This window comes from Capricornis sumatraensis, chromosome 9 (assembly GCF_032405125.1).
Source record: "Capricornis sumatraensis isolate serow.1 chromosome 9, serow.2, whole genome shotgun sequence".
In the NCBI taxonomy this organism is placed as follows: domain Eukaryota; kingdom Metazoa; phylum Chordata; class Mammalia; order Artiodactyla; family Bovidae; genus Capricornis; species Capricornis sumatraensis.
The window spans coordinates 4,659,822-4,681,051 of record NC_091077.1 but is presented as its reverse complement, the minus strand read 5'-3'; the positions used below and the strand labels follow the sequence as shown (position 1 = coordinate 4,681,051).

Below are 21,230 nucleotides of genomic sequence, written 5' to 3'. Positions count from 1 at the left end.
AAGACCCTGATGCTGGGAAAGACTGAGGGCAGGAGGAGAAGGGGATAACAGGATGAGATGGTTGGATGGCATCACTAACTTGTTGGACGTGAGTTTGAGCAGTCTCCGGGAGTTGGTGATGGACAGGGAAGCTTGGCGTGCCATAGTCCATAGGGTTGCAAAGAGTCAGACATGGCTGAGCGACCAAACTGAACTGAGATTTGTCATAGCTTTCCTTCCAAGGAGCAAGTATCTTTTAATCATGGCTGCAGTCAACATCTGCAGTGATTTTGGAGCCCAAGAAAATAAAATCTGTCACTGTTTCTACTTCTTCTGCTTCTATTTGCTATGAAGTGATGGGACTGGATGCCATGATCTTACTTCTTTTTGATGTTGGGTTTTTTTCTTTAATTGAAGGAAAATTGCTTTACAGAATTTTGTTGTTTTTTGTCAAACCTCAACATGCATCAGCCATAGGGATACATATATCCCCTCCCTTTTGAAACTCCCTCCCATCTCCCTCCCCATCCCAGCCCTCTAGATTGATACAGAGCCCGTTTAAGTTTCCTGAGCCATACAGCACATTCCCATTGGCTATCTATTTTACATACAGTAATGTAAGTTTCCATGTTACTCTTTCCATACCTCTCACCCTCTCTAGATTCTGTATATATGCGTTAGAATATGGTATTTATCTTTCTCTTTCTCACTTCACTCTGTATAATAGATTCTAGGTTCATCCACCTCATTAGAACTGACTCAAAGGCGCTCCTTTTTATGGCTGAGTAATATTCCATTGTGTGTATGTACCACAACTTCTTTATCCATTCATCTGTCGATGGACATCTAGGTTGCTTCCATGTTCTAGCTATTGTAAGCAGTGCTGCAGTGAACAGTGGGATACATGTGTCCTTTTCAATTTTGGTTTCCCCAGGGTATATGCCTAGGAGTGGGATTTCTGGGTCATATGGTGGTTTTATTCCTAGTTTTTAAAGGAATCTCCATACCATCTTCCATAGCAGCTGTATCAATTTACATTCACACCAACAGTGCAGGAGCGCTCCCTTTTCTCCACACCCTCTCCAGCATTTATTGTTTGTAGACTTTTTGAGGATGACCAGTCTGACTGGTATGAGGTGATACCTCATTGTAGTTTTGATTTGCGTTTCTCTAGTAATGAGCGATGTTGAGCATCTTTTCATGTGCTTGTTAGCCATCTGTATGTCTTCTTTGGAGAAATGTCTGTTTAGATCTTTTCTCCACTTTTTGATTGGGTTGTTTGTTTTTCTGGCATTGAGTTGTATGAGTTGCTTGTATATTTTGGAAATGAATCCTTTGTCGGTTGTTTCATTTGCTATTATTTTCTCCCATTCTAAGGATTGTCTTTTCACCTTGCTTATAGTTTCCTTTGCTGTGCAAAAGCTGTTAAGTTTAATCAGGTCCCACTTGTTTCCTTTTATTTTCACTTCCATTACTCTAGGAGGTGGGTCTTAGGGGATCTTTCTTGATTTATGTCATAAAATATTCTGCCTGTGTTTTCCTCTAAGAGTTTTGTAATTTCTGGTCTTACATTTAGGTCTTTAATCCATTTTGAGTTTATCTTTGTCTATGGTGTTAGGAAGTGTTCTAATTTCATTCTTTTACATGTAGCTGTCCTGTTTTCTCAGCACCACTTATAGAAGAGGCTGTCTTTGCCCCACTGTATATTCTTGCCTCCTTTGTCAAAAATAAGGTACCTATAGGTGCATGGATTTATTAACATTGGGTTTTAAGCCAGCTTTTTCACTCTCCTCTTTCACTTTCGTCAAGAGGCTCTTTAGTTTCTCCTTACTTTCTGTGGTATCATCTGCATATCTGAGGTTGTTGATGTTTCTCTCAGCAATCTTTATTCCAGCTTGTGATTCATCCAGCCTGGCATATCCCCTATGTACTCTGCATAGAAGTTAAATAAGCAGGGTGACAATATACAGCCTTGACATACTCCTTTCCCAATTTTGAACCAGTCCATTTTTCCATGTCCAGTTCTAACTGTTGCTTCTTGACTTGCATACAGGTTTCTCAGGAGGCAGGTAAGGTGGTCTGGTATTCCCATCTCTAAGAATTTTCCAGTTTTTTTGTGATCCACACAGTCAAAGGCTTCAGCACAGTCAATGAAGCAGAAGTAGATTTTTTATCTGAAATCCCCTTGGTTTCCCCATGAGCCAATGAATTTTGGCAGTTTGATCTCTGGTTCCTCTGCCTTTCCTATATCCAGTGTGTACATCTGGAAGTCCCGTTCACATACTGCTAAAGCCTAGCTTGGAGGATTTTGAGTATAACCTTTCTAGCATGTGAAATGAATGCCGTTGTGCAGTAGTTTGAGCATTCTCTGGCATTGCCTTTCTTTGGGATTGGACTGAAAACTGACCTTTTCCAGTCCTATTTCTACTGCTGAGTTTTCCAAATTTGCTGGCATATTGAGTGCAGCACTTTCACAACATCATCTTTTAGGATTTCAAATAGTTCAGTTGGAATTCCATCACCTCCATTAGCTTTGGTTATAGTGATGCTTCCTAAAGCCCACTTGACTTCACATTCCAGGACGTCTGGCCCTAGGTGAGTGATCACACCATCATGGTTACCCAGGTCATTAAGACCTTTTTAATATAGTTCTTCTTGTCTTATTGCTACCTCTTGTTAATCTCGTCTGCTTCTAAGTCCTTACCGTTTTTGTCCTTTATCATGCCCATCCTTGCATGTAATGTTCCCTTGATATGTCCAGTTTTTAAGAAGAGATCTCTAATTTTTCACATTCCTCTGTTGTTTTCCTCTGTTTCTTTGCATTGTTTGTTTGAGAAGTCCTTCTTATCTCTCCTTGCTTTTCTCTTGAACTCTGCAATCAATGGGTATATCTTTTCCTTTCTACCTTGCCTTTCACATCTCTTCTTCTCTAATAGCTTAGACAACCACTTTGCCTTCTAGCATTTCTTTTTCTTGGGGATGGTTTTGGTCGCTGCCTCCTCTACAATGTTAAGAACTTCTTTCCACAGTTCTTCAGGCACTCCGTGTACAAGATTTAATCCCTTGAATCTATTTGTCACCTCCACTGTATAATCATAAGGGATTTGATTTAGGTCATACCTGAATGGCCTAGTGGTTTTCCTTACTTTCTTCTCCTGAATTTTGTAAGAACGCACACAATGTCAAAATGTCAGTCTGAAAATCTCTACCCCTATCCTTTCTAAGGATGGAAGTCAACCAAGTATTTCCACTAAAGTTGCAGTTGCACAGGAAGAAGGAACGTTTACAAGCCACACCAGCAGAGTGATTCAGATGAGAAGGCCCCCAGGGTGGGGTGGATGAATGGAAACATGGAGTGTACTCCGGGAGCCAGCTCAACTCCACTGCTCTTTCTTCTTGTGGGGAATCTTTGCATTCCAGTAGAAGAGTAGCTGAACAGCGATGAGGCTGTTGCAGAGAGAAGAGACTACAAAGGTTCCAGACATGAGGGGGTTTCCAGTTTCCTGAATGGAGGTGAAGATTGGGGCCAGGGAATCCCTACAGAGCAGAAAGACTATGATGGCTGAGAGCTGTGCCCATGTGGTACTTCGTGGCTGCCTGCAGAAGCCTTCTCACCTCCACAGCAGGCATGCTGGAGGTCTGGAGCAGTGTGGTGACAGCCTGGGGCGTTAGTGGTGCCAGCAGCAGCAGCAGCAAGGCCAGGGTGTAGCTCGCCAGGAAAGCAACACCTCTCACGTCTGCACTCTGTAGTGCAGGACCAGGACCAGGACCAGGAGATTGGAGCATCAGGAACAGGGCTTCACCCGAAGAATCTTCCCTGGAAGCTCGGTGGTGAAGAATCCGCCCGCAATGCAGGAGACATGGGTTTGATCCCTGCGTTGGAAAGATCCCCTGGACGAGGGCATGGGAGCCCACTCCATTATTTTTGCCTGGAGAATCCCATGGACAGAGGAGCCTGGTGGGCTGAAGTCCATGGGCTCACAAAGATTAAAACAAAGCTGAGCATCTAAGCACAGACCATGGTCCCAGTCAGTGCTGCTGGCTCTCGCATTGCTGACTGAAGACTCAGTCCTTCAGCACTCTGCCCCCAAGATTTCAGACACTTGGAGCAGCTTTACCAGAAGTGGGCCAGCCACAGTGCCAGCCCTGGGGCTTTGCTGAGACGAATCTTGAGGCAGGGAACCTCCTTAGAGTACACTAGGCCTCACCTGGAGACCACGTTTTTGGACACACCCTTCCTGCTGCTCATATTTTTAAGCATGCCGAAGCTGTGCACCTGTTGAGTCCCCTCTCTCCTGCCTTTTTTATGCTTTGGCAGCAGAGTTTATCTTCCCACCTTTGTGGTCCTCCTCCTTGACACCATCTGGTTTTATCTGGACTCTTAATTTTACTCTATTGATGTATATGTCTGCTACAGTCTGGATCATTGTAACTTTGTGGTGAATTTTGAAGTTGGGACATGTGAATCCTTTAAACTTTTTTTTCCCCCAGACAACATTGATTTGGCTATTTGAGGTCTCTTGCATTTGCACATAAATTTTAGGATCATCTTTTTTAAATTTTGCAAAAACAGCAGGTGGTATTTTGATTGGGATTGCACCCAGTGTATAGATCAATTTGGGGAATATTGACATCTTAACAGCGTTAGTCTCCTAGTCTACAGTATGAAATGACTTTCTGTTTATTTTGGTGTTCTAACTTCTTTTCAATTATGTTATAGTTTTTAGTGTGCAAGAATTGTGCTTATGGTGTTGTTTGTTGCTAAATATTTTATTCTTTTTTATTTTACTGTGAATGGAATTATTTTCTTAATTTCCTTTTAAATTACTCATTCCTAATATGCTGAAGCTGAAACTCCAGTACTTTGGCCACCTCATGCGAAGAATTGACTCATTGGAAAAGACTCTGATGCTGGGAGGGATTGCGGGCAGGAGGAGAAGGGGACGACAGAGGATGAGATGGCTGGATGGCATCACTGACTCGATGGCCGTGAGTCTGAGTGAACTCCGGGAGTTGGTGATGGACAGGGAGGCCAGGCGTGCTGCGACTCATGGGGTCGCAAAGAGTCGGACACGACTGAGCGGCTGAACTGAACTGAAGACATAGAAATAGGCTTGATCAAGAAGTAGACTTGATCCATATGTGCTTGGGCAATAGCCGTTGGTTGGCCTGCCTGCAGCCTGTCTGAGTCCATCTATTTACTGGTTGCTGGTTCTTTTGTGAATGCCGTAGGATTTTCCATGTGCAAATCATGTCACCTGCAGATAGTTTTACTTCATTTCCGGTCTGGATGTCTCTCATTTTGCTTTGGATTACTGATTAAATCTCTTTACTTGTTACAGGTCCATTCAGAGTTGTCCTATTTATGCTTGTGTTAGGTTTGACAGTTTATGTGTTTCTGGGAATGTCTCCATTTCATCTAGGTGATCTAGTTGGTATGCAGTAGTTTGTAGTATTCTGTTATAATCCTTCTAACTTTTACAAAGTCTTTATTGATGTCCCTGTTTCCCCCCTGATTTTAATAATTTTAGTCTTCTGGGTTTTTCTTGATCCGCCTAGCTAATGTTTTGTCAATATTGTCGATCTTTTCAAGAAACCACCTTTTGGTTTCTGTCAGTTCTTTCTGTCACTTTTGTATTCTCTATTTCGTTTATTTGTGCTCTAGTCTTTATTGTTTTCATTCTTCTGAGCTTGGGTTTCACGTAATCTTCTTAAAGGCACATAATGTATAGCTCTGGATGGTAGGAAACCCTGCTTTCACTGCATCTCGTAAGTTTCGGTATGCTGTGCTTTCATTTTCATTTATCGCCAAATATTTTCTAATTTTCCTTGTAAATCTCTCTTGAGCGTATTGCTTAACTTTGACATATGATTGTGAATTTTCTAGTTTTCCTTCAATTATTGCTTTTTAGTTTCATTCCATCATAGTCAAAAAGATTCTTGGTATGCTTTCAGTCTTTTGAGATTTACTGAGACTCGTTTTATGGCTTAACATATATTAGAGAGTGTTCCGTAGGTACTTGAGCTAAATGTGTCTGCTGCTGTTGCTGGGGGGAGTGTCTGCTGTTGTTGACTGGAGTGTTTGCTGTTGTTGTTGGGTGGAGTGTCTGCTGCTGTTGTTGGGGGGAGTGTCTTCTGTTGTTGATTGGGTGGAGTGTCTGCTGCTATTGTTGGGGGGAGTGTCTGCTGCTGTTGTTGGGTGGAGTATCTGCTGTTGTTGGTCAGAGCGTCTTCTGTTGTTGATTGGGGGAGTGTCTTCTGCTGTTGTTGGGTGGAGTGTCTTCTGCTGTTGTTGGGTGGAGTGTCTGCTGCTGTTGTTGGGTGGAGTGTCTGCTGCTGTTGTTGGGGGGAGTGTCTGCTGCTGTTGTTGGTCAGAGTGTCTTCTGTTGTTGATTGGGGGAGTGTTTGCTTCTGTTGTTGGGTGGAGTGTCTGCTGCTGTTGTTGGGTGGAGTGTCTGCTGCTGTTGTTGGGTGGAGTGTCTGCTGCTGTTGTTGGGGGGAGTGTCTGCTGCTGTTGTTGGTCAGAGTGTCTTCTGTTGTTGATTGGGGGAGTGTCTGCTGCTGTTGTTGGGGGGAGTGTCTGCTGCTGTTATTGGGGGGAATGTCTGCTGCTGTTGTTGGGGGGAGTATCTGTTGTATTTGTTGGGTGGAGTGTCTGCTGTTGTTGGGTGGAGTGTCTGCTGTTGTTGGGGAGAGTGTCTGTTGTATTTGTTGGGTGGAGTGTCTGCTGTTGTTGGGGGGAGTGTCTGCTGCTGTTGTTGGGGGGAGTATCTGTTGTATTTGTTGGGTGGAGTGTCTGCTGTTGTTGGGTGGAGTGTCTGCTGCTGTTGTTGGGTGGAGTGTCTGCTGCTGTTGTTGGTCAGAGTGTCTTCTGTTGTTGATTGGGGGAGTGTTTGCTTCTGTTGTTGGGTGGAGTGTCTGCTGCTGTTGTTGGGTGGAGTGTCTGCTGCTGTTGTTGGGTGGAGTGTCTGCTGTTGTGGGTGGAGTGTCTGCTGCTGTTGTTGGGTGGAGTGTCTGCTGCTGTTGTTGGTCAGAGTGTCTTCTGTTGTTGATTGGGGGAGTGTCTGAAGCTGTTGTTGGGGGGAGTGTCTGCTGTTGTGGGTGGAGTGTCTGCTGCTGTTGTTGGGGGGAGTGTCTGTTGTATTTGTTGGGTGGAGTGTCTGCTGTTGTTGTGGGTGGAGTGTCTGCTGTTGTTGTGGGTGGAGTGTCTGCTGCTGTTGTTGGGTGGAGTGTCTGCTGCTGTTGTTGGTCAGAGTGTCTTCTGTTGTTGATTGGGGGAGTGTTTGCTTCTGTTGTTGGGTGGAGTGTCTGCTGCTGTTGTTGGGGGGAGTGTCTGCTGCTGTTGTTGGGTGGAGTGTCTGCTGTTGTGGGTGGAGTGTCTGCTGCTGTTGTTGGGTGGAGTGTCTGCTGCTGTTGTTGGTCAGAGTGTCTTCTGTTGTTGATTGGGGGAGTGTCTGCTGTTGTTGTGGGTGGAGTGTCTGCTGCTGTTGTTGGGGGGAGTGTCTGTTGTATTTGTTGGGTGGAGTGTCTGCTGTTGTTGTGGGTGGAGTGTTTGCTGTTGTTGTGGGTGGAGTGTCTGCTGCTGTTGTTGGGTGGAGTGTCTGCTGCTGCTGTTGGTCAGAGTGTCTTCTGTTGTTGATTGGGGGAGTGTTTGCTTCTGTTGTTGGGTGGAGTGTCTGCTGCTGTTGTTGGGGGGAGTGTCTGCTGCTGTTGTTGGGGGGAGTGTCTGCTGCTGTTGTTGGGCGGAGTGCCTGCTGTTGTTGGGTGGAGTGTCTGCTGCTGTTGTTGGGGGGAGTGTCTGCTGCTGTTGTTGGTCAGAGCGTCTTCTGTTGTTGATTGGGGGAGTGTCTGCTGCTGTTGTTGGGGGGAGTGTCTGCTGCTGTTATTGGGGGGAATGTCTGCTGCTGTTGTTGGGGGGAGTATCTGTTGTATTTGTTGGGTGGAGTGTCTGCTGTTGTTGGGTGGAGTGTCTGCTGTTGTTGGGGGGAGTATCTGTTGTATTTGTTGGGTGGAGTGTCTGCTGTTGTTGGGTGGAGTGTCTGCTGTTGTTGGGTGGAGTGTCTGCTGCTGTTGTTGGGTGGAGTGTCTGCTGTTGTTGGGGGGAGTGTCTGCTGCTGTTGTTGGGGGGAGTATCTGTTGTATTTGTTGGGTGGAGTGTCTGCTGTTGTTGGGTGGAGTGTCTGCTGTTGTTGGGGGGAGTGTCTGTTGTATTTGTTGGGTGGAGTGTCTGCTGTTGTTGGGGGGAGTGTCTGCTGCTGTTGTTGGGGGGAGTATCTGTTGTATTTGTTGGGTGGAGTGTCTGCTGTTGTTGGGTGGAGTGTCTGCTGCTGTTGTTGGGTGGAGTGTCTGCTGTTGTTGGGGGGAGTGTCTGCTGCTGTTGTTGAGGGGAGTATCTGTTGTATTTGTTGGGTGGAGTGTCTGCTGCTGTTGTTGGGGGGAGTGTCTGCTGTTGTTGGGTGGAGTGTCTGCTGCTGTTGTTGGGGGGAGTATCTGTTGTATTTGTTGGGTGGAGTGTCTGCTGCTCTTGTTGGGCGGAGTGTCTGCTGCTGTTGTTGGGGGGAGTGTCTGCTGCTGTTGTTGGGTGGAGTGTCTGCTGCTGTTGTTGGGTGGAGTGTCTGCTGTTGTTGTGGGTGGAGTGTCTGCTGCTGTTGTTGGGGGGAGTGTCTGCTGCTGTTGTTGGGGGGAGTTTCTGTTGTATTTGTTGGGAGGAGTGTCTGCTGTTGTTGTGGGTGGAGTGTCTGCTGCTGTTGGGTGGAGTGTCTGCTGTTGTTGGGGGGAGTGTCTGCTGTTGTTGGGTGGAGTGTCTGCTGTTGTTGGTCAGAGTGTCTTCTGTTGTTGATTGGGGGAGTGTCTGCTCTAATTCTGTTAGGCCCAGTTTCTTATGTTGGGTTATTCATGTTGGATTTCTTTATTGATCTGTTATTCTGTCCATTATTCAGAGTGGGGTACTGAAGTCTTCAGCTGTCTTGGAGAGCTGTTTATGTCTTGGTCTCCTAGCCTTAGTTCCGTGTGTTTTGGAGCTCTCCTGCTGTGCATGCTTGGTTGCGCTCCTGTTTCTAGCTGTGTTACCTTCCTAGCTAAGACTCTCTCAATCAGCATGTACCGTCATTAATCTATGTGCTGTGCTGTGATCAGTTGGGCTTGTCAAACTCTTTGTGACTTCGTGGATTGTAGCCCGCCGGGCTCCTCTGTCCGCGGGATTCTCCAGGCAAGAGTCCTGGGGATCGTCCCACCCCAGAGATTGAACACAGGTCTCTGTCATTGCAGGCGGATTCTCTACCTTCGGAGCTACCAGGGAAGCCCAGTCTAAAATTATATATATTATAATATAATGTCTTGTAATGTCTTTTCTTTTTTTTTTTGACTTAGTATAGCCACCTCAGGTCTCTATTGATTGCTGTTTGCATGGAGTATCTTTTCACGTTCAACCTATTTGTATGTCTGGACATAAAGTGACTCTCTTACAGACAGCACTGAAACACATTCATTTTGTGTTGTTAATTCTTAAAAAGAAGGGCTTACTTCTGCTATTCTGTTCTCTGTTTCTTGTCATATCTTTTTGCTGCTGCTTTCTGCATTACTGTCATTAATGACTAACTGATTTTTTTCTAGTGTGCCATATTGTTACTTTTTCATCTCTTTATTTATATATACATTCATTTTTTCTTAAGTGATTGCCCTGGGGATTTGTCATTAGCATACAGCTTTATAATAATCAAATTTGAAATTATATGCTTTTAGTTTCAATAAAAACTCTGTATATTTACAACTTGTGCCCCAAGCTGAATGTTCTCATTGTTACAAGTTGTCTTTATACATAGTGTATCCATTAACTTTGTAGTTTTATAATTATTGTGTATACCCTTTTAAAAGTCATATAAAAAAGAAGGTGAATTACAGAATAAAAATGCTCCTGGCTTTTATATTTACTTGTGTAGCTACATTTACTGTCATTCTTTGATTTCATACAGTTTCAAGTTCCTGTCTTGTATCTTCATTTTGAGCTGAAAGATTACTTTAGAATTTTTTGTAGGACGTGGGCCGGCAAAGAGATCCTTAGGTTTTGTTAATCTGGGACTGTATTATGTTCTCTCCCACTTTTGAAGGACAGCTTTGGCAAATCTAAAACCATTGGTTGATGGTTTTTTCTTTGAACAGTTTAAATACATCATCCCACAGTCTGCTGGCCGCTGTGCTTTCCGAGGAGGAATCAGCCATTTGTCCCATTGAGGAGCTCTTGTGTGTGACAGGTCACTTCTGGCTGCTTTTCTGACCTTTGACAGTTTGACGTACATTGTCTTAGTGTGACTCTCTTTCAGTTTGTCTTCGTGGGGTTTGTTGAGCCTCTTAAGTGTATAGATTCATGTTCTTTATCAGTTTTGGAAGTTTCTGACCAGTTCTTCAAATAACCTCTTTGCCCCTTTCTCCCCTCCTGTGGACTCCCATCTTGCATGTATCGGTACAATCCGTGTTGTCCTACAGCTGTCTGAGGCTCTGTCCGTTTTCTTCATGGTTTTTTCTTTCTGATCCTCAGACTGGCTAATTTCAAGAGACCTGTCTTTAACTTGAATGATTCTTTCTTTTGCCTGCTTAAATTGGCTGTTGAATACCTCATTAGTGAAGGTGTCATTTCAATTATTATACTTTTTAAATTTAGGATTTCTATTTTAAAATATATCTCTTAATGAATATTATTTATCTGGTGAGACATTGTCCTCATGTCTTCCTTTATTTCATTGTAAATTGTTCCCTTTAGTTTTTTAAAAGCATACTTAAAATAGCTGATGTAAAGACTTTTTCTCATAAGTCCAATATCTGGATTTTCTCAAGCACAGTTTCTGTTGACTGTGTCTTTGCCTGTGTGTGGGCCATGCTTTCCTGTTTCTTAGCATGTTATGTAATTCTTTGTTGATAACTGGAATATTACGTGATAATATGTGGAAACTCTGGAGTTCAGATTCTCCCATCCTGCCTGGTGTTTCTTGGTATTGCTGTTTGCTTTTGCTGCTGTTGTTTGGATGTTCAGTGACTTTCCTGAATGAATTCTGTAAAGTGTGTGCGTGTGTGTGTGTGTGTGTGTGTGTGTGTGTGTAAGATACTGAAGTCTCTCTTCAGTTAGCTTGTTGGCCAGCTAATGATTTCACAGTGATTTCCTCCGATGTCTGTAACCTGTACGTCTCCCAGTTTTTGCCAGGGGACTTGGTGTGAGTGTTGTTGCATGCATGTAACTCAAAGCCATATCCACCTCTGCCTTTACTTCAGGCTTCCATGAGACAGATGTGTGAGTTTAGGACCTTCTCAGGGGTCTTCTGAGTATCGTGGATGTATGGCCTTCTAGATGCCCAGGAAGAGGTCAGAGCTTTCCAAAGCCATCTACTAACATCTCATAATCCAGCTTTTCCTTTTAAGCCCATTGATTAGCCTGTTGTCTGCCAGTTGTTATCCACAAACCCAGACAGCCATGTTCAGTAATTGCCTGTGATTATTTTTTAACAAATACCCCTGGGGAAAAGCTGTTTTTACTTGGTGAGCTTCTGTTCAGACTTGGATAATGAATAAATAAAGACAGCCTTGTGAGTGGGGTTTTGCAAGGAACCACTGCTGCTGCTGCTAAGTCACTTCAGTCGTGTCCGACTCTGTACAACCCCATAGACGGCAGCCCACCAGGCTCCCCCATCCCTGGGATTCTCCAGGCAAGAACACTGGAGTGGGTTTCCATTTCCTTCTCCAATGCATGAAAAGGAAAAGAGAAGGGGAAGTCGCTCAGTCATGTCCGACCCTTCCTGATCCCATGGACTATAGCCTACCAGGCTCCTCTGCCCATGGGATTTCCCAGGCAAGAGTGCTGGAGTGGGGTGCCATTGCCTTCTCTGGCAAGGAACCACTAGTCAGCTTAAATAATGACTATTCTCTGGGAATGGAACTGTGAAAGAGCCCTCATTTCATTCTTTACCTACCAGGAGGCTTCCAATTGCTGGTTTTCATTGTGATAGTGGACTGTTGGTTTTCAAGGCTACGTCATTACCAGGGAGAAGGGTATGAGGATTGGGCAAGTTAAAATACCACGTTTTGCTGTTCTTACCAAGATGTGGCTGTTTTTCTTGACTGTATGCTCCTCAGATTGCTAAGAAACCTTTGGTTAATTTCCAGAGCTTTGAGAAAGTTGATTACAACAGTTTTTGCAAATGTCTTAATTGATTTCACGGAAGAGAGTTTTTTTAAAAAGTTATTATTTTGCCATTTTGCTAACATGTCTTAGGATGATTTTAAAATATTGAAAGCAGCCTTGCATTTCTTGGATTATGCCCATTTGGTTGTTTGTGGTGTGTTGTTCTTTTTATATGTTACTGGATTCAGTTTGAAAATATTTGATTGAGTACTTCTGTATTTATGTGCATGAGGAATTTTGGTTTGTAACTTTCTTACACTGTCTTTGTCTGGGTTTGGTATCAGGATAATGCTGGAATCACAAAATGTGTTGAAAAGTATTCTCTTTGCTTCTGTTTTCTGAAAGAGATTGTGTAGAATCTATGCTGTTCTATTTCTTCTTTAATTTCTCTTTTAGTTATTTCACTGGGTAAACCAGTGAAGTCATCCTGGCCCAGAGATTTCTTTTTTGGAGGTCTAAATAATAAAAACATTTTATCTATACTTATGAAAGTATATAGTTTATTTGTTTCCTCTTGGCAAGTTTGTTTTTTTTTTTTTTTTTAGTTTTTGGATTTTAAGAAATTGATTACTTCATCAGATTTGTTTATTTCATGCTCATAGAGTTGTTTGCAGTCTTCCTCTGTTCATTTTTAATATCTGCAGTGTATGTAGTGATATTTCTTCTTTCATTCCTGGTATTGTCAGTTTATATCATCTTTCTTTTTCTTGTTAAAGGTTTATCAATTTTATTGATCTTTTCAAAGAACCAGATGTAGGTTTCATTGATTTTATTTATTTTTTAATTTTTATTTTTACTTTATTTTACTTTACAATACTGTATTGGTTTTGCCATACATTGACATGAATCCACCACAGGTGTACATGTGATCCCAAACATGAACCCCCCTCCCACCTCCCTCCCCACAACATCCCTCTGGGTCATCCCCATGCACCAGCCCCAAGCATGCTGTATCCTGCATCAGACATAGACTGGCGATTTGATTCTTACATGATAGTATACATGTTTCAATGCCATTCTCCCAAATCATCCCACCCTCTCCCTCTCCCTCTGAGTCCCAAAGTCCGCTATACACATCTGTGTCTTTTTTGCTGTCTTGCATACAGGGTCGTCATTACCATCTTTCTAAATTCCATATATATGTGTTAGTATACTGTATTGGTGTTTTTCTTTCTGGCTTACTTCACTCTGTATAATCGGCTCCAGTTTCATCCATCTCATCAGAACTGATTCAAATGAATTCTTTTTAATGGCTGAGTAATACTCCATTGTGTATATGTACCACAGCTTTCTTATCCATTCATCTGCTGATGGACATCTAGGTTGTTTCCATGTCCTGGCTATTATAAACAGTGCTGCAATGAACATTGGGGTACATGTGTCTCTTTCAATTCTGGTTTCCTCGGTGTGTATGCCCAGCAGTGGGATTGCTGGGTCATATGGCAGTTCTATTTGGAATTTTTTAAGGAATCTCCACACTGTTTTCCATAATGGTTGCACTAGTTTGCATTCCCACCAACAGTGTAGGAGGGTTCCCTTTTCTCCACACCCTCTCCAGCATTTATTGCTTGCAGATTTTTGGATCGCAGCCATTCTGACTGGTGTGAAGTGGTACCTCATTGTGGTTTTGATTTGCATTTCTCTAATAATGAGTGATGTTGAGCATCTTTTCATGTGTTTGTTAGCCATCCATATGTCTTCTTTGGAGAAATGTCTATTTAGTTCTTTGGCCCATTTTTTGGTTGAGTCGTTTATTTTTCTGGAATTGAGTTGCATAAGTTGCTTGTATATTTTTGAGATTAGTTATTTGTCAGTTGCTTCATTTGCTATTATTTTCTCCCATTCTGAAGGCTGTCTTTTCACCTTGCTTATGTTTTCCTTTGTTGTACATTAAAAAGATCATACACCATGACCAAGTGGGCTTTATCCCAGGGATGCAAGGATTCTTCAATATCCGCAAATCAATCAATGTAATTCACCACATTAACAAATTGAAAAATAAAAGCCATATGATTATCTCAATAGATGCAGAGAAGGCCTTTGACAAAATTCAACATCCATTTATGATAAAAACTCTCCAGAAAGCAGGAATAGAAGGAACATACCTCAACATAATAGAAGCTATATATGACAAACCCACAGCAAACATTATCCTCAATGGTGAAAAATTGAAAGCATTTCCCCTGAAGTCAGGAACAAGACAAGGGTGCCCACTTTCACCGCTACTATTCAACATAGTTCTGGAAGTTTTGGCCACAGCAATCAGAGCAGAAAAAGAAATAAAAGGAATCCAAATTGGAAAAGAAGAAGTAAAACTCTCATTGTTTGCAGATGACATGATCCTCTACATAGAAAACCCTAAAGACTCCACCAGAAAATTACTAGAGCTAATTAATGAATATAGTAAAGTTGCAGGATATAAAAATCAACACACAGAAATCCCTTGCATTCCTATACACTAACAATGAGAAAGTAGAAAAAGAAATTAAGGAAACAATTCCATTCACCATTGCAACAAAAAGAATAAAATACCTAGGAATATATCTACCTGATTTTATTTTTAATTTCATTGATTTAAGTTATCTTTATTATTTCCTTCTTTCTAATCTTTTCTTTGTTGAATTTCTTAAGGTATAAACTTAGATTTCTGATTGAAATCTTTCTTCTTTTATAAAATAAATGTTTAATACTTTAAATTTCCTTTAAGTGCTGCCTTAACTTTATTCTTCAAATGTTGATATGCTGTATTTTCATTGTTATTCAGCCTAAAATCTTTACTAATTTTGCTTGAAAAAAATTCTTTGACTGCTGTATTATTCAGAGGTGTGTTGTTTAATTTCCAAGTGCTTAGAGATTTAGCTTTTACCTCTCTGTTGTTGATTCCTAGTCTATACTAGCACATACTTTATGTTTTTTAGATTTTAGAAATGTTCAGAGCTTTCTTAGTAAACCACAGTATGGTAGATGTTGGTGACTGTTCCATGTATACTTGAAAGGGATGCCTAGTTTGCTCTTGGGTGGAGTGTCTTACACGTGTCCGATCATGCTGGTTACTGGTTTGGCATCTAACGGTGTTCTGTCTGTGAGTTCTACCAGGTATTGCGTGAAGAGTGCTGATGTCTCCAGTTGTAACCGGCATTTCTGGCTTTACTCTCAGTTCTGGCAGACTCTGTCTCATGTATTTTGAAGCTCTGCTATTTGGTGCTTACTCATTTAGAATTGTTATGTCTTCTTTGTATGTTGACTGGTTTATCTTTGGATAATACTCCTCTTTATTGCAGGCAATTTTTTTGGCTCAAAAGTCTATCCTATTTGGTATTAATGTAGGTATGCAAGATCTGTCTTGATTAGTATTTGCATTGTATATATTGTTTCATTCTTTCATCTATACATATTTGATGTGAGTTTCCTGCAGACAGCATAATGTTGGGTCATTTTTACACATCCCGACAATCTCTTTCTTATAATAGGTGTGTTTAGACTAGACTTGTTATTAATGTGGTAATTATTTGAATTCTGGTCTACTGCCTTAATATTTATTTTTTGTGTTTTCTCTCTTTATCTTTCCTATCTTTTGGGGTTATTCATGATGTTTTCAGTATTCCATTTTAATTTGCCTGTTGTGACACAGTAGTTACCCTAGGAATTGCAATAAACATACTCCTCACCACCTGCTTAGAATCCAGAATTTTACTACTTCAGTTGACTTGTAGAACTTATATATAAGTACTTTTGTCGTCTCTTCTTTACGTTACCGGTTGTCTTATGCATCATCTCCGTGTACATCGTAAACTTATCCAGTGTGTGATGATCTTTGGCTTTTAACCATCGAACATTTTAAAGAACTCAAGAGGAGAGGTACAGTGTACTTTATTTATCCAGTGTATTAGTCAGCTCAGGTTTTTATAGCAAAATATCACAGATTGTATGGCCTCAACAACAAAACTTTATTTTTCCTTGCAGTTCTGGAGGTTGGAGTCCAATATCAAGGTGCCATCATAATCAGTTTCTTGTGAGAGCTTTCTTCCTGTATCTTCACATGGCCTTTTCTTGTGGACAAAATGTAGCAAAGTTCAGTTCAGTTCAGTTCAGTTCAGTTGCTCAGTCGTGTCCGACTCTTTGCGAGCCCATGAATTGCAGCACGCCAGGCCTCCCTGTCCATCACCAACTCCCAGAGTTCACTCAGATTCACGTCCATCGAGTCCGTGATGCCATCCAGCCATCTCATCCTCTGTCGTCCCGTTCTCCTCCTGCCCCCAATTCCTCCCAACATCAAAGTCTTTTCCAATGAGTCAACTGTTCGCATGAGGTGTTAGGTTAAGTTAATATCTGAACTGGCAGGGGAAAAAAAGGGAAATTTCTAGGATGGAAGCGAAGATGGAATGAAAGACTAAAGCAGTCGGTGATGAGCTGGTGCACTGATGTTGTGGGGTTTTGGTTTCAGGGATCTGGGTCTGACTTGCAAATAGGCAGTAGGAACTTTGGTTCAAGAGAGTTAGAGGACTGGAACTGAGACAACTGTACAAATCTGAGAACCTTACAGAACCTCGTGTTTAAGGAAAAGTTGGACCAGAAAAGTAAACTACCCATAGCCCAGGGAGGTGTCAAAGTATTTTTCTCTTTTCCTTGGCTTGGGTGTGAAAAGAAATGGATTGGAATGTGAATGTATCATATTTGGGACCCCAGAATAAGAAGTTAAGCTAAAAATGAAGCTCTAGGCCAGCGATACTCCTGGAATACCTGACGGGAGTAAATGGAAAGCATTCAGGAGGGATACCCCTCCACTACCAGGTCATACTTAATGAATCCCTGGGGAATTCCTTGGGGGCTCAGTGGTTGGGACTCCCCACTTTCACTTCCAAGAGCCTAAGTTCAATCCCTGATTGGGGAATTAAGATCCCATAAGCTGCGTGGCATGGCCAAATAAATAAAAGTCTTTAAAAAAGAATCCCTGATAAATATGTTCTCACAATAAAAATCTAAGTATCAGAGGAATTATCCAATATAAATGAGAGTTGGAACTTACAAACATAAGCAAGATTAGACCACCCAGGAACTTCAGATGACAGAACAACAGTCTGAAAGAGAATATAAATCTATTTAAAATGATTAAAAAGATGTATGGAGGACTTGAAAACGTAAGAAAAAGTGTAATACTAGGGAAAAGAACAAGCAGATTTAAAGGAACAAGTGAAATTTCTTGGAAAGGAAACATAAAATTTATAATGAACAATTTAGAAGAGGAATAAACAGCAAATTAAACATAGTTGAACATAAAATTACTGAATTAGAAGATATATCTGAGAAAGTCAGAATGAATCACAAAGAAGTAAAAAATAACAGTTAACAATAGAACAGAGATGAGAAGCAGGCCACATGTATGTCTAAAAAGACTTCTAGGAGAGACTGGAAATAATGAGGAAGATGAAATAATGAAGGAAATAATTGGAAACATTTTAGAAATGATAAAAGACATAAATCCTAAACGGTAAGATTTGTAAGTAATAATGGAAGTTGTAAAAACAGTCTCAGCTAGACACATTATAGTGAACTGCAGAAGGTCAAAAACCAAGAGGTGATCTTCAGTTCAGTTCAGTCGCTCAGTTGTGTCCGACTCTTTGCGACCCCATGAATTGCAGCACGCCAGGCCTCCCTGTCCATCACCATGTCCCGGAGTTCACTCAAACTCACTTCCATCGAGTCGGTGATGCCATCCAACCATCTCATCCTCTATTGTCCCCTTCTCCTCCCGCCTTCAATCTTTCCCAGCATCAGGGGCTTTTCCAATGAGTCAGCTCTTCGCATCAGGTGGCCAAAGTATTGGAGTTTCAGCTTCAACATCAGTCCTTTCGATGAACACCCAGGACTGATCTCCTTTAGGATGGACTGGTTGGATCTCCTTGCAGTCCAAGGGACTCTCAAGAGTCTTCTCCAACACCACAGTTCAAAAGCACCAGTTTTTCAGCACTCAGCTTTCTTTATAGTCCAACTCTCACATCCATACATGACCACTGGAAAAACCATAGCCTTGACTAGACGGACCTTTGTTGGCAAAGTAATGTCTCTGCTTTTTAACATGCTGTCTAGGTTGGTCATAACTTTCCTTCCAAGGAGTAAGCGTCTTTTAATTTCATGGCTGCAGTCACCATCTGCAGTGATTTTGGAGCCCAAGAAAATAATGTCAGCCACTGCTTCCACTGTTTCCCCATCTATTTCCAAAGAGAAAAAAGATTAATGGGATGATATTTATTCTTCTTTAGGTTTATCAGCAGCAATGAAGAGCACAGAGTAAGTGGAGAGAATTTACCATTCACAAAATCTCACTGAAAGAATTACCAATGAATTTATTTTATAAAGAAGAAAATCAAATCTGGAGTAATAGAATGGGTTCTAGAGTAATGTGATATGAAGCAAATACAATAAGTTAATTAAAAAAGAACATCTGATTACAAGCCCAAGGATTTGATTACACGATCTGATTACACCAATGGTGGTTGGCCTGCTAGAAGTTGTAGACGTATTAGCATATTGATGTCCCTGTGACAAGAGTATCGCCTGTGTTTGGTAACATGGTATAAGCAACTCTCCCTGAGAATACCAGTTCTTTGATGTGCCAGCCTCAAATTATGCCTCCCTTTGTTAGAGTAATTATGAGATCACAGGTGATGAGTAAACCTGGGTTGTAGCATATATCAACCTGAACACGATTGAACTGGGAGCGTTCAGATTCCAAGAACTGTCCTGTTCCCTGCTTTGTGCATCTTCTCCCTGTGAAGTTCCCTGCCTTGAGAAAGCTAGGAATAGGGCAGCTTGGGGCCAAGGCATTCTAGTTTTGAGTTCCAGAAGGCGAGCCCTCATCCAGTTCTAGAAATTTGATTGTCTCTGACCACTTGTTCCTCCCTGTCCTCAGAGCCCACATTGATGTTTTCCAGGGTGTACCCAGCATGCGGGGAAGTGCAGACTGAGGTGGGGGGGCCAGAGCCATGCTAAGCTGTAAGGTAGCCCAGACAGAGGTTACATGATTCAAAGAGGGCAGAAGCTTGGAAGTGTATGTGGAGGCCAAGGTCTGCACCTGGAGCCTGGTGGTGCAGCAGGTGGGCAAGGCAGAGCCTGGGGAGTCTGGTTGAAAAGTTGGGACCTGGAAGGTTTCCTTCCAGCTCAGTGTCACAGGTGGGTTCCTTGAAGCTTCTTAATGTTCCTCAAGTTAACTATTAGGGAGTGAGGAGTGTGTGATCATGCCGCCTAGAAGCCTTTTTCCTCGCAAAACTGACAACATAGCAGCTAACACGTATTAATCATACGCCTAGGGCCAGATTCTATGAGTGCTTCTTGTCTCTTTACTTGTCTAAGTTTCACACCCGCTTCAGGAAGAGGAATTCCCATTTTAAGATAAGGCACAAAAAGAAACTCCGTAACTTGCCAAAGTTCCTATAGCCAGAGAAATACAGAGCCAGAGTCTAGCCCAATATTCTGAGGGTTATTTTCTCTCAGTATCAAATTACAGTTTAACAATCCACCCTCCAAACTGTAATAAATTTTTTTTTTTTTAAAGAGACTATTCCACCACCTTCCAGATTCCATGTATTTTTTGGAATATCAACTGTCAGATTTATCTTCCCTCAAGGTCCCATCTTTCTTTCCCTGTTGTTTTTAAGATACTGTTTTTGACTTTCAGCAGTTTATATTGATGCACCTAGGTATGGTTTTCTTTGTATGCATCTTGGTTAGAATTCCAGAGCATTTTGAGTGTAGATTTTTGTCTTTGCTCAGTCATGGAGTAAGCTTTTCTCCTGTGTCTCTCATGTATCTTTCTCTCTACCTCAATTCTTTTTTTCTCTCTTCTCTCTACCTCAATTCTTCTTCTCTGTCTACTTTAGTTGGGATGTTTTCTTTAGCTCTGTCTTCTAGTTCACTAGTTTTCTGTTCCTTTGTATCTAATCTGTTGTCAAATCCATTTATAGTGTGTTTGCTTTCAGTTCTGTTTTCCCATTTTATAATTTATGTTTGTTTAATTTCTTATAGAATCTATAGATTCTAGAGTTGGTAGTAAAATTTTTATATTTGACCTATTTTCTTTTCTTTCATATTAAAGAAATATTATCATGCTTATATATCAGCTCCCCAGGTGCAGGAGACACAAGAGACATGGGTTCAGTCCCTGGGTTGGGAAGATCCCCTGGAGGAGGAAATGGCAACGCACTCCAGTGTTATTGCCTGGGAAATCCTATGGATAGAGGAGCCTGGTGGGCTACAGTTCATGGAGTCGCTAAGAGTCAGACACAACTTAGCAACTGAGCACATGGTTATATCCTGGTCTGATAGCCATAAAACTGATCATCTAATATTGCCTTTTTAAACATTCCTATTTACTCCTTGGCAAGCCAGTGAATTTTCAGTTGATGGTCAGATATTGGTTTTTTTTTTTGAACATGCATGATGTTATCTTACTTTAGAAAGAGGATCAGTATTTCTTTTGCTAGGGATAAAGGAAACAACTAAGAATTTTAGCCTGTCCCGGTACTGCACTGACTCAAGGCTGTGTTGCAGTTTTGATCAGGGTCGTCTGTCTCTGGCTTCTAGTCTGGGGCATCCTCCAAGGATTCCTGCAGAGACTTGGGCAGGGGTGAGGGTCTCTTTCCAAGCAGAGACTCAACCCTATCTTTGTCTCTCTGTTACTGCAAGGTGCTAAAATGTCTGCTCTACTTTTCAGAGATCTTCTGCTTAGCTTCATAGTCCCCTGGATCATGCAGCTGGGGAAATCATCAAACATCTTGGGGGAAATGTGACTGAGTGTGGGGCTCAATTCCTCAAAGTCTCTTTTCCCTGGAGGCTTGCCTCCTCAATCTCTAACTTCGTTTCTCTATTCACACAAGGTGTCCACAGAATGGACAGTATTCTTGTTTCATAGTAGCAACCCTATACCTTATATTGTCACTCCGTACCAAGGAGCGGCAATGTCCACAGGAGAAAATCGGATGCCCAGTGTGGGTCTAAAAGTGCAATTTCCTTTTACCTTCCTCACTCATTCCATATCTTTCCCTTTAGGAGAGCCTTGGCTGTAGGTCTCATCTCTATTATAGTG

General features: G+C 41.9%; 1 protein-coding gene and 1 pseudogene across 1 annotated transcript in view; one reads left to right on the top strand and one right to left on the bottom strand.

Annotated features, from left to right (window-relative positions):
- OBSCN (obscurin, cytoskeletal calmodulin and titin-interacting RhoGEF) overlaps window positions 1–21,230 on the top strand; it is a 223,775-nt gene that overhangs the window by 16,433 nt on the left and 186,112 nt on the right. The window contains 1 exon segment of the mRNA XM_068979697.1: window positions 1,133–1,152. Coding sequence (XP_068835798.1) covers window positions 1,133–1,152 — 20 coding nt within the window.
- On the bottom strand, window positions 3,354–15,934 carry LOC138085496 (mannose-P-dolichol utilization defect 1 protein pseudogene; annotated as a pseudogene).